Source organism: Gobius niger (genome assembly GCF_951799975.1).
Source record: "Gobius niger genome assembly, chromosome: 15".
NCBI classification, from domain to species: domain Eukaryota; kingdom Metazoa; phylum Chordata; class Actinopteri; order Gobiiformes; family Gobiidae; genus Gobius; species Gobius niger.
In genome coordinates, this window is record NC_136866.1 from 1,527,444 (window position 1) to 1,540,310 (window position 12,867).

Sequence of the window (12,867 nt, forward strand, 5' to 3'; positions counted from 1 at the left end):
AGACTACAGATACATTAAATATTGTATCATAATAAAAGTCTGCAGTCAGAAAAAGAGGATGGCACTCAGTATATAGCTCTAGAAAAGCCTATATTTTAGAACTGCTTGACTCAAGTACTTTTACTTCTTTGTACTTCACAGACACATGAATCTCCTTCTCCTCTGTGATATCAGCCTGGCAGTGTTGAAGTACATCCGCGCCTCCAGTAGAGGGCGCTCGATGCTCCGCTTGTGTCGGTCGCGCTGACGTCATATCCAAGCGACTACCAACAATGGTAAGTGAGCAAGCAGTTTTCTGTGCGGCGATCTAACTTATACCTTTGAAAACCAACCTTTATTGCTTCTTATTGACAAAACCCTCCCTTGAAATGGTACTGGAATATACGACAGAGGCGACGAACACAGAGAGCGATTTGTTTTGTCTTTACGATGGATTCACAGCAGATGCTACATATCTGACGCGCTTAGTGGCTAACTGTTATGCTACAATGCCGTTAATCACAGCTTTTTCTATGACCAACTTTACAATAGTGTTTCAAAATCAATGTTCGAAGTGGTTTTGCTTTTCTAAATGCACCCGCCCTGGGTTTATTTGTTAAAACGGACATGTCAGAGCTGTCCGGTGCTAACTCACGGCTACTTCCCCGTAAACACTGCCGCCATAGCTTATAAAGTCGATTATAAAAGATTAGCCTTTAATGTAAGTTCTGCGTGTTGTTGAGAAATGGATTTACTGCAATAGCAAATGTTTGTGTACAGGGACAAAGTCAGAGCGGAGGACACGGACCAGGAGGGGGAAAGAAGGATGACAAGGTGAGGATGACACAGCGACAACATCACGCGCAGCTAAAGCGGAGCCTTTTCACCAAATGCTTGTTTAGGAATCGTTATCTTTAATCAATTCTGTTTAAACTACAACCTGTCGATGCTAATGAATGCTTTAGGGCAGGGCTCACCAACCTTATTTCAGCTGAGGGCGACTTTAAGAGCGTTAAGTTGTTCGAGGGCGACCAGTTAAAAACAAATCCTAAAGACTTAAACGTTCACTGTTCACTTATAGAGTTCGGGAAAGTCTACAGTTACCATGGAGATCGGCCATCTTTGCAGCTGTTAGCATACATTTCCATTGACTAACATTAGCTAAAAACAGTTTATAAAGTGGAGAAAATAGCCGTGGAACAGCTCCGTTTGCTGCTGAGTTACTGCTGGTAAATACGTCTAACTCACTGTGGTGTCCAAGTGTTTTAATGTGAACAATAACTCCAGTATTTTAACTTCTAAATTATTCCATTAGTTTACATTTGCTGCTAATCCCATAATGCTTAGCGATATGACGTCACATTCCCGAACTCTATAGGACATTGACCCCATATTATATTAAAACAGCTTTATTTTAAACTCATACTGAGTGACAAGAACCGAAATAACTGTCATTTTAAGAATTAGATTCAAGAAAATGAAGTGTTTTACACTTTAGAAAAAGTCCCCCCAAAGGGCCCCTGGGTGCCCGCGGGCCCCACGTTGGTGACCCCTGCTTTAGGGCATCTTGAGACATGGATTTTGCGTTACCAAATATGACAGAGATATTTTGTGCTGCCCAAGCTTCAATAATAATAATAATAATAATGCATTGGTTTTATATAGTGCTTTTCTGGACACTCAAAGACGCTTCACATTGCACTATTCATTCACTCCATACTCGGTGGTGGTAAGCTGTTATTGTAGCCAGAGCTGCCCTGGGGTAGACTGACGGAGGTGAGGCAACCAGTCTGCGCCATCGGCCCCTCCGACCACCACCACCAACCACTCACTCACTACATTCACTAGGCTTCCTGGTGTTGCCAAACGGTCTCCCATCCAAGCACCGACCAGGCCCTTCCAAGGTCTGACGGGATTGGGCAGAGCAGAGGCGACGACTACTTACAAGCTACTTACTCTTAGTGTGTTTATTTTGTGTTTTTACTGCTATTATTCTTTGGGTTTTTACTATTGAAATGTTATGTTGTCTTTGTTGTCTGTTGGTTTTTTTGTGTGTGTCAATTGTAGCACTTTGAGATGTGTTTTCATATGTAAAGTGCAATACAAATAAAATGTATTATTATTATCTATATTCTAAACACAAGTCAACAACAACACTGTGCTCTATTAAGCTTTTGTAAACCATTTTAACACTTCCCATTTTGTGCACACGTAGGATAAGAAAAAGAAGTACGAGCCTCCCATTCCCACCAGAGTAGGAAAGAAGAAGAAGAAGACCAAGGGGCCAGATGCCGCCAGCAAACTGCCCCTGGGTAAGAGGCTCGGCACAGACCTGCCGGGTGCCATTCGAGAGCGCTCCTTCTTGGCTGTGTAACACAAGTGTTGTATGTCTCTCTCCAGTCACCCCTCACACTCAGTGCCGCCTGAAGCTCTTGAAACAGGAGCGAATTAAAGACTATCTTCTGATGGAGGAGGAGTTCATCAGGAACCAGGAGCAGATGAAGCCGTTAGAGGAGAAGCAGGAGGTCTGGGATTCATTTTTTATGTGTTAGACTAGTTTGTGAAAGCAGGGGCGGACTGGCCGTTTGTCCGTTCTGGAAGAGCACAGAGGGGCCACTGGCTCTGGGGCCACCGGTCCCGCCTCAACCGAGCTTTACCCAAATCTAAAAGCTAAACAGAAAAGCATCAAAATAGCGAGAAAAAGAGAAAAACACAGACAAAAAAACACAACAAAAAATGATAGAAAAAATAATTAAAAATGTGACAAAAATGTGACAAAAATGCAACAAAAATGTGACAAAAATGCGACAAAAATGTGACAAAAATGTGACAAAAATTCAACAAAAAATCAACAAAAAATCAACAAAAATGTGACAAAAATGTGACAAAAATTTGACAAAAATTCGACAAAAATTCAACAAAAATGCGACAAAAATGTGACAAAAATTCAACAAAAAATCAACAAAAATGTGACAAAAATTCAACAAAAAATCGACAAAAAATCAACAAAAATGCGACAAAAATGTGACAAAAATGCGACAAAAATGCGATAAAAATGTGACAAAAAATCAACAAAAATGCGACAAAAATTCAACAAAAATGCGACAAAAATGCAACAAAAATGCGACAAAAATGTGACAAAAATGTGACAAAAATTCAAGAAAAATGCGACAAAAATCCAACAAAAATGTGACAAAAATTCAACAAAAATGTGACAAAAATTCAACAAAAAATCAACAAAAATGTGACAAAAAATCAACAAAAATGCGACAAAAATTCAACAAAAATGTGACAAAAAATCAACAAAAATGTGACAAAAATGCGACAAAAATGTGACAAAAATTCAACAAAAATTCAACAAAAATGTGACAAAAATGCGACAAAAATGCGACAAAAATTCAACAAAAATGCGACAAAAATTCAACAAAAATGCGACAAAAATGTGACAAAAATTCAACAAAAATGTGACAAAAAATCAACAAAAATGTGACAAAAATTCAACAAAAATGTGACAAAAATTCAACAAAAATGCGACAAAAATGTGACAAAAATGTGACAAAAATGTGACAAAAATTCAACAAAAATGTGACAAAAATTCAACAAAAATGTGACAAAAAAGAAAAAAAAAGAAAAAAAACATACAAAACGTGACACAACACAGCAACAGCGCGAGGAAAAAGGTCCGTTTTGTGGGTCTAAGCTTTCAAATGAGGACAGAATGCATTTGGTTTAGGCGGGAGGTACGAGGTTAAAACATGTATTTGTGGAAGTGTCGCATTTACGCTAATTTGTGCCAGGCTGGTCAGAGTCCAGGGCTGTTTTTCAGTCCCAGTCCAGCCCCTGTGTGAAAGTGTAATGTTGATGATCTGACATTTCTTTCCTTCAGTTTATTCTCATTCACTGTGAGATCAATAGTCATAACTTTAAAAGCAGATCTAATGCATTTATTTCCCCCCCCCTCATTGCTCCCGTAGGAGGAGAGGTCGAAGGTGGACGACCTCAGGGGCACCCCGATGTCTGTGGGGACTCTGGAGGAGATCATCGACGATAACCACGCCATCGTCTCCACCTCCGTCGGCTCGGAGCACTACGTCAGCATTCTGTCGTTTGTGGACAAGGACCTGCTGGAGCCGGGCTGCTCGGTGCTGCTCAACCACAAGGTGACGGTCAAAGAAAGCACGTCACAATTTTCACCAATCGACTTTAAAAACGAGTTCAAAATGTCACCCTAAAAAGTCAATTAGAAAAGCACTTGTTTTAAACGTGCTACTGGATTTGGGTGAAATGTTGAATGTGCGCCTGATAATATCATGTGTCATTCATACATACTCTGCACTCCCAGGTTCATGCGGTCATTGGAGTCCTGATGGACGACACAGATCCTTTAGTGACTGTGATGAAGGTAGAAAAGGCCCCACAGGAGACGTACGCAGACATCGGCGGACTCGACAACCAGATACAGGAGATCAAGGTATTCACTGCTTTCTCGTCTGCTTTAGAATTTTAGAATAAAAACTATGAATGTTTCTCACCACTGCTGTGTGTTTAACAGGAGTCTGTGGAGCTGCCTCTCACACATCCAGAGTATTACGAAGAAATGGGCATCAAACCTCCCAAAGGTGTCATTCTGTACGGAGCGCCTGGCACCGGTGAGGATCGTTCACTCAGACGGGCTTTAGAAGTCGATATTATAAAAAAGATGATGATGTTATGCAGCTGTTCATTTGAAAGCCTAGTTTAAGGATGGTTTGTTGTAAGATGATGCTTAAACTATATTTAAAAAAACATTTATAATAGCACTTGTTAGCCGTTTGGGACAACATGTTACGATCTATGGGTTATATCTGAACACCTTTTATCAGATTTGTTTTATAATGTTCTTAGCTGAGAGATTGTGCAGAGATTTTAACCATTTTTCTTGTATATTTCCAGGTAAAACTCTTCTAGCTAAGGCCGTAGCCAACCAGACGTCGGCCACCTTCCTGCGCGTGGTTGGCTCAGAGCTGATCCAGAAGTACCTCGGGGACGGGCCCAAACTGGTGCGCGAGCTGTTCCGAGTGGCAGAGGAGCACGCGCCCTCCATTGTGTTCATAGACGAGATCGACGCCATCGGCACCAAGAGGTTTGTCCCAGGTTTTTTCAGGGTCACGACCAGAGAGACCAATGTGTCGCCTCCTGAGCAGAGCAGACAGGACTCAGAGGCTGTTTCTCAATTGCGAGGATCCGTCCTCCGTTTGGCCACTTCGTTGACGTCCTCGGTGGCGGCTCCTCCAAAACGGAGCAGAGTGTCCTCTCCCCGCCGCCTTTGAGCTCAGATGGAACGGCCTCCGGAGTGAGCGGCTGCGTCAGGTCACGTGTCAATCTATGCTCATTAAAACAACTGTTTTATGAATAACAGAGGCCAGGAAACTGTTTATGTGGAACACAACTTTTTTAAAGTGAGTTCAAACTAATAAAGTTTTGCGAGAAAAGAAAAAAGAAACTATGCTGCAGTGCATCATGGGTAATTTCAGCTCTCCGAGGCAGCGGAGGATCCACTGCTGTTTCCTTCGTAAATGAGCCAAACGGAGGAGTGGAGCTGCGAGGGGGCGAGTGGTCCAGGTGAAATGGAACCACTTGGCGGCGCCGTCATGACGCGAATGACGTCTGAAGTGGTCGAGACGCCGAGGATCCTGGACATTGGGAAACAGCCAGAGTGTGAGATAGGAGGGGTTTGACTCTTCAGGGTTAAATTTAGCTCAGAGTCTAACCTGGCTTTGTTCAACTGGCCCCAACTGACTCGGGAACAAAAGGCTTGAGTTTATTCTTGAGAAGAGTGTAGACTACATAGACTGCGGTTAAAGATATACAGAATGTTACTTTAACATGTCTGTGTAGGTTCTCAGTCGTACAGGAGTTGTACATTTTTTCTAATGAAGGTTCTTGAGTCGTCATCTCAATGTCAATGTCAATTTTATTTATAAAGCACATTTAAAAACAACCATTGTCGACCAAAGTGCTGTACAAGAACCGTAACAATATGTACAATAAACACAATAAAAGTTAAACACAGGTCAGATATAAAGGCACAAACTGTGTCTGGTCTACATGGAACCGAAGGCCAAGGCAAAAAGATGAGTTTTTAATTTGGTTTTAAACTCCTCTACAGACTGAGCCGAGCGCACATGTAGAGGAGGCGGTTCCAAAGTTTAGGGGCCACTGAGGAGGCTCGGTCACCTCTGGACACACGCTTGGATTTAGGAACAGACAAAAGAAGCTGGTCTGCAGACCTCAGAGCTCTGGAAGGACAGTAGAGCTGTTCTGACAGCATTTAAAAACAATCAGCAGAATTTTAAACTTGATGCGAAAGGGAATCTGTGAATCATCTGTACAGCCAAGCTCAACTCCTCCCAGGGGTTTATATCTAGTTGGTGGACTGAGCTTAAACTTAAGTGTTGCTGACGAAGCCTTTTTGATGAGAGCGAAATGTTCTACACTTCAAACTACAGAGAACAGAAGAGTCATTCCCATCATAGCGTTTGTCTTGCTACTACAGATAAACAGTGATTATGTTAACATGACAAAAATGCTGTAGTTCATGCGCCCTCTGCTGGCAGCAATAACATTGGGGACAAAAAATATAAAATACTATAATATAAAAGACAGAGACACTGGAGCTTTCTCACATTGGTCTTGCTTGAAGGATTTAACCTTTTGTTTCCACAGCAGTTTGTTTTCCTCCTCAGAGCTGGAATGACGACGTGTTAATGATGGCGTGATTGGATCAGTTCTTAACAGAAGTGTCTGTGGTGCAGGTATGACTCTAACTCAGGCGGAGAGAGGGAGATCCAGAGGACCATGCTGGAGCTGCTGAACCAGCTCGATGGGTTCGACTCTCGGGGAGATGTGAAAGTCATCATGGCCACGAACCGGATAGAGACGCTGGACCCCGCCCTCATCAGACCTGGTGGGTGTCAGTCTGGGGGTGTTTGAACTTTTATATTTTAGATCTTGGGTGGTACAGTCACTTAAGGCGAGACACGGCAGGTGAAAGTATTGATGTTTCCCGCAGTGGTGGAAGTGGAGATTTGTATCTGTTTTCCTCCCTTTACATCTTAGTTTTCATGTCAGATATAAAAATGATGATGTTTATTTGATGATGTTTTGTCTGCGAGGTGGGGGCGACCCGGAAGTAGAAAGGCCGTCTTTCCCGCGGGTTTTCATTCATAAATATTGACAGATTTGACATCCACGTGTCCTGCTAAGGGGCCCCGTGATGACGCTTTCACCCAAATATGGTGTTTTTCCTCCTACGAGACGCTGGAGCGGAAAAGTGGAAGAACGGGCCGAGCATGCGCACTCGCTACAAAACTTCAGGGCTGGTTTTCTCTGAATGAGAGAAGCCGCACTCGGGCAACGAGGAAACCCTTATAGCAGCTCCCACAGACTCCAAACTTTACAGTCTGAGACCTAACAATGTTTTGAAGGTTTTTTCAGACAGTTTTTTTAATATCTAATTCCTAGCCTGATTTATTCAACTTTGAAACCAAAAAAACAGGCGGAATTTGAGTTTTTACAGATTTTTTCACTGATGATTAGTTTATTGAAAAACTAAACAAAATATCCAAAATCCCCTCTGGAAAAATCTTAGTTACTAATATGTCAATAAAATAAAACCATAACATTTAATCTGGATCAATTCATTATTTGGATTTCGTTGCCCAAAATATAGACAATGTTGGCCATTTTAATGCTCAAAATGCCTTATTTTTATGTGAAAACATAAAATGACTTCTCATGTTTATATCTGTGATGTTCAGCAAAAGTTTCAAATTGACATCTCTACATTTATTTTTTTCCCCTATTCACCTGCAGTGTCTCGCCTTAAGACACAATACTTATGTAGTCGGAGAATTTAACACGTTGTAGTTTGATCATTTCCAGGAATCTACAAAACTTTCTATTTTCTGTAGTCAAGTTTTGTGACTGGTGTTTTTGCCGTTTGGTTCTGGTGTCGTGCAACCCCGCAGACTTCACAGTAATGACTCCTACGGGCCCGTTAAAACTCACATGTTGTTTGAATAATACCCTTAACTCTGTGTCTCTCCAGGGAGAATTGACCGTAAAATCGAGTTCCCGCTGCCGGACGAAAAAACCAAAAGAAGAATCTTCCAGATCCACACGAGCCGCATGACGGTGGCCGACGACGTGACGCTGGACGACCTCATCTTGGCGAAGGACGACCTTTCGGGGGCAGACATTAAAGTGAGGCTTCAATCATTCTCGGGCCTTTTTCCCCCCAACATTTCAAAATTTCCAAAAGTCCCGAGTTGTGGAAATACTGCACTATAAACATGACTTATGTTGTAATGGCTCAAGACCATTGAAGGAAGGTTAGTGCTAGATCGTGTGCTCGGGAGGGACGGTCTGCTGTGATTTCGTATAGATCTATGAGTTGGTTTGTCTAAAAATACAAATAATCCTAATCCTAACCCTAAAGTTAACCATTTCCCTGGCCCTAACCTTAACCTCTTAACTCCCACCTGAACATGTTTTCTCCAAATTCTCCAAATCTTAAAGCTTCTTCAAAACAGAGGCAAAAAACGAGAAGAAAATGAGGATGTAAACGCAACAAAGAAAGCTAAAAAAGTGACCAAAAGAAGCGACAAAAAAGACAAAAATCCAGCAAAAAAGTGACAAAAATCCAGCAGAAAAAAAAGACACAAATCCAGCAAAAAAAAGACAAAAATCCAGCAAAAAAAAGACACAAATCCAGCAAAAAAGTGACAAAAATCCAGCAAAAAAAAGGACAAAAATCCAGAAGAAAAAAAAGACACAAATCCAGCATAAAAAGACAAAAATCCAGCAAAAAAGTGACAGAAGAGCAGCAAAAAAGTAATAAAAAAGTGACAAAAACACATAAGGGAAATAAAAAGTGAGGACAATGGCATAGAGGAGAGAATGCATTTGGTTTTGGCGGGGGGTAAGAGGTTAATTTGTGTCATGATATCTCATGTTTTCACAGCAGACTGTCCCTCCGGCGCACACGATCTAGCACTAACCTTGAAGGAAGTGCTTGGCATGTGACTGACCTTTGCTGCCCTCATGTGGTAGATTGGTGGCAGCACAGTTACTGAATGCCCAATTATGAGTTTACAAACAATGAGGTGTTATAATAGTAGGATGTTTAAGCTTTTTTGTATCATAAAGAAGGTGTGTCTCTATCATAATATATACTTAACTTTCTTGAATCTTTTATCTCCACAGGCCATATGCACAGAAGCCGGCCTCATGGCTTTACGCGAACGCCGCATGAAAGTCACCAACGAAGACTTCAAGAAATCAAAAGAAAACGTTTTGTACAAAAAGCAGGAGGGGACACCGGAGGGGCTCTACCTTTAGGTTTCCACGGACCTGTTACCTCTGGTGTGAAAGGAGCAGACAGCGACGTACCCGGCTGTCTTGAAAGTTTTGATATGTTCCGTGCATGTTGGCCGCCTCTCCCGCTGTTGTGACCTTATACGTTTAACATAGTTAATAAATTCCTGTCAATCACTTTATTTCGTCTTTTCTTCTTTGCCCTTAAACGAACAGGCCCCGTTTTTTACAGACTGAGATATGTTCTTACCTGAGCTGAGACGAGTTGATGCGTACCTGTCTGGAGGGCACGCACAAAGACCAAAGATGTTGTTAGCATTTGGCCTCTCAATGTATTCCTATGGCTCCAAACGGGGGTGAAGTTGGAAGCGACCACGCTCTTCCACGGGCACAAAGACCAGACAGGTACGGATCAATTTGTAGAAGGTTCATACTGTCTTCTTAGGTTAAGGCTATTATAGTTTTGTTTCTTATAGTAAGACAGAAAGGTTTAGTTTACCTGCTTGACTAGTTTCGAGTCGAATCTCAAATCAGCCATATCAGACCACTGCAAGAGGGAAAACCATATCATGAATTGGGACAATGCCAGGGTCATCCGTGCCGAAAGTAACAAGTATCACCGCTGGATCAGAGAAGCATCGAGATCAGGAAACGTGCACCAACATCTATGAACCGGGACGAGGGAGCGTACACCTTATCACACACTTAGGACGCCGTCCTGGAGAAGGCGCCAGTCAGTAGGGGGCGTAAGCTCTCCCTACTGACTGGAAAATCCATGTAAGCTGCCTACGACACGACACCTCCACCACCAGGGGGCGCTTCTGAGGAAGATCACAAGAAGTGATCGAAACTATTGACTAGTTTCGATCACTTCTTGTGATCTTAGGTAAAACTAAACTTTTCTGTCTTACTATAAGAAACAAAACTATAATAGGTACGGATCAACTCGTCTAAGGTCAGGTAAGAACATCTCACAGTATGGAAGAACTGTGTGCCCTCAGTCACGCTACAAGACCAAAGATGTCGTTAGTATTTGGCCTCTCAATGTATTCCTATGGCTCCAAACGGGGTGAAGTCAGACGTGAGCAAGCTCTTCCACAGGCACAAAGACCAGACAGGTACGGATCAACTCGTCTAATCTCAGGTAAGAACATGTATGGAAAAACTGGCCTGTTCCTTTAATGTTTAATGTTTACTTATATCAACTTAAAAGCCATTCTATGAAGATAAAAGACATAAAACATTTAGTTGCACCAAGTGTTGGGACGTTTTGCGCCTCATCCAAGAAGCTTCGTCAGCAGTGTCGCCAACCAAAGCTCTCGGCAGCAGGTGAAGTATCAAAGGCCAGTGGGAGGAGTTTTGTCCTGATGAAGCTCCTTAGATGTGAGGCAAAACATCCCAACATTTAACCTGTCGCCCTGTCGTTCACCTTTGTTTACCACATTACGATAACACATTTCTCATTTAAGATTTGGCTCAAGTTCTTCCTGTATTTCCATGGTTCCTCTTCCTGTAATGTTATTGAATCTTCACGTGTTTCTCCTTATTAATTAAACTATGTTAAACTCAGCACAGGCAACGTCACCGTCAGCCCATCAAGCGGAATAAACTCAGTGCTTTGAGTTCGAGTAAGGTTTGCCCGGCCATTTTTTTGTTCTCTACCAATGACGTTTACAGCAATATTATTAAGGCGAGACACTGCAGGTGAATAGGGAAAAAAATATATATTTACAGATATCAATATGAAACTGTTGCTGTCGATCACTGGCATAAATGTGAGAAGAAAATACATGGCAAGTTTTCTGTCATTTTATCTTTTCATAAGAACAAGGTGTTTTATGCCTAAAAATGCCCCATATTTCCCATCTTTTCGGCGATGGGATCTGAATAATGGACAGAGCTACATTCAAACTTATGGTTTCATTTTATTGATAAATGAGTTGCCAAGACTTTCTCAGAGCGGATTTAGGATTTCTTGTTTAGTTTTAAAATAAGCTGTTTTTTAGTGGAAAACATTGTAAAAATGTAATTTTCGCCTTATTTTTTTGACATTCAAAACTCAATAAATGGGGCTTAAGGGATTAAATAATAAAAAATCCCTCTGAAAAAATCTTCCAAATATTTTTCAGTCCGAGGCTGGAAAATGTGAAGTCTTTAGGTCCGACTGACGTGGACATAGTGTCGCCACAATGACAGAAACATGTGTTTTAAGAAAAAGGCCCTTGAAATTGTGTTCTCCCATATAAGTCTATGGGGGAACTTTGAATCAGCGCAATATTTAAACATGTTATTGTGAAGATTAGGCATATTTTCTGTTTCCGGGTGAAAGCTTATATGTTCAGAGACAGATTTGGCCCAAAAACTGAAAAAATTGAGTTTTGCCTGTAGTGTCTCCCCTTAACAATAGCTATAAAAGAGAAAATACATTAACATAAGAGGAGGGATAATAGAAAAGAAATTGGACATTAGGAAAAATGCTAGTAACATTGACATTATTGTACAAAGATGTTTTGAATATATGTAAAGATGTCGTTGATCTAAGTCCTATTGATCATTTATTCCAGTCAGATGGGGCTTTATAACGAAAGGCTCTCCTGCCGGCCTCCTTTTTTACATGTGGCTCTCGATAGAACGGTTGGTCCAGATCTCTGAGTGCATATGATGACGTAAAAGGAACCAGATGCTGTTTTAAATATGTAGGATAATCATATCGAATACATTTATAAACTAGAATCATCCAGTGGAGCGTCTTCTGTCTTTGGGTTGGAGCCAGTCAAGTGTGTCGTACATAGAACAGTGATGGGTCAAATAAGTTTGTGAGTGTCGTCAGAGGTTTAAGAACAGCATCTCCATAGTGGATTATTGGTAGTATGAGTTGCTGAGCTAATTCTTTTCCTGATATCGAGGGTAAAACAATGGATAGATCTATACAGTTGACCAAGACGAGCGTTTACTATTATGATGCAGCTGGGTGAGCGCACTCTGCCGCCGTATCATTCGATTTGCCTGTCCTTAAAGTTGTTACAGCCTGGGCCGGTTTAAATAAATCAGGGTAAGCTCCACCCCCACCGCACGCCGCCCTCAGTGGTGATTTCATTTTGATGTGAATCCACGTGGAACTCGAAGAATCAGCAGTAAAGTGGCCTCGGACGTCCAGTGCCTCCAGAAGTCAAGCGTGTCATGTTGGCCTCGAGAGTTACAAGGCGAGGGATGGAGGAGGGGGGGGGGGGGGGTTGTAATGAGGCCGTTGGGGATAATAGGACAGAGAATGGTAAAGCTTCTATAGACATTATGAAGTATTGCTAGCATATACAACACTATAGCCTGTACTGTGGCTAAGGAAACTCTCATGGAATGTGCCTGGAGATATTTGCAACAAAACATCCACATTTTCAATCATTAGCAGCAAATTCTACCAGACGTGAAATCCATTTTGGCAAGTGGCATTTTTATGAATATCATCAGTTATTTCTGGCTTCATTTGGATCTAGTAAGACACGTTCAGATCAAAACGCTTCCACTGCCTGGATA

The 12,867-nt window shown here is 41.7% G+C and overlaps 1 protein-coding gene across 1 annotated transcript; it reads left to right on the forward strand.

The window, feature by feature from the left end:
- The first annotated feature begins 237 nt into the window (after positions 1–237).
- On the forward strand, positions 238–9,518 carry LOC306974537 (26S proteasome regulatory subunit 4). The gene is made up of 11 exons (XM_079571827.1): positions 238–275; positions 760–813; positions 2,195–2,291; positions 2,380–2,504; positions 3,954–4,139; positions 4,322–4,450; positions 4,532–4,628; positions 4,912–5,101; positions 6,774–6,925; positions 8,069–8,223; positions 9,226–9,518. The coding sequence occupies exons 1-11, from the start codon at positions 273–275 to the stop codon at positions 9,358–9,360; spliced, it is 1,323 nt and encodes a 440-aa protein (XP_079427953.1). The 5' UTR covers positions 238–272; the 3' UTR covers positions 9,361–9,518.
- Positions 9,519–12,867: the final 3,349 nt, after the last annotated feature.

What these genes read in the sequence shown, in the direction of transcription:
- LOC306974537 (XM_079571827.1), top strand. An exon ending in ACCAGATACAGGAGATCAAG is followed by an intron (nt 4,451 to 4,531) that starts GTATTCACTGCT and finishes TGTGTTTAACAG; the next exon opens with GAGTCTGTGGAGCTGCCTCT. An exon ending in TTTCGGGGGCAGACATTAAA is followed by an intron (nt 8,224 to 9,225) that starts GTGAGGCTTCAA and finishes TTATCTCCACAG; the next exon opens with GCCATATGCACAGAAGCCGG.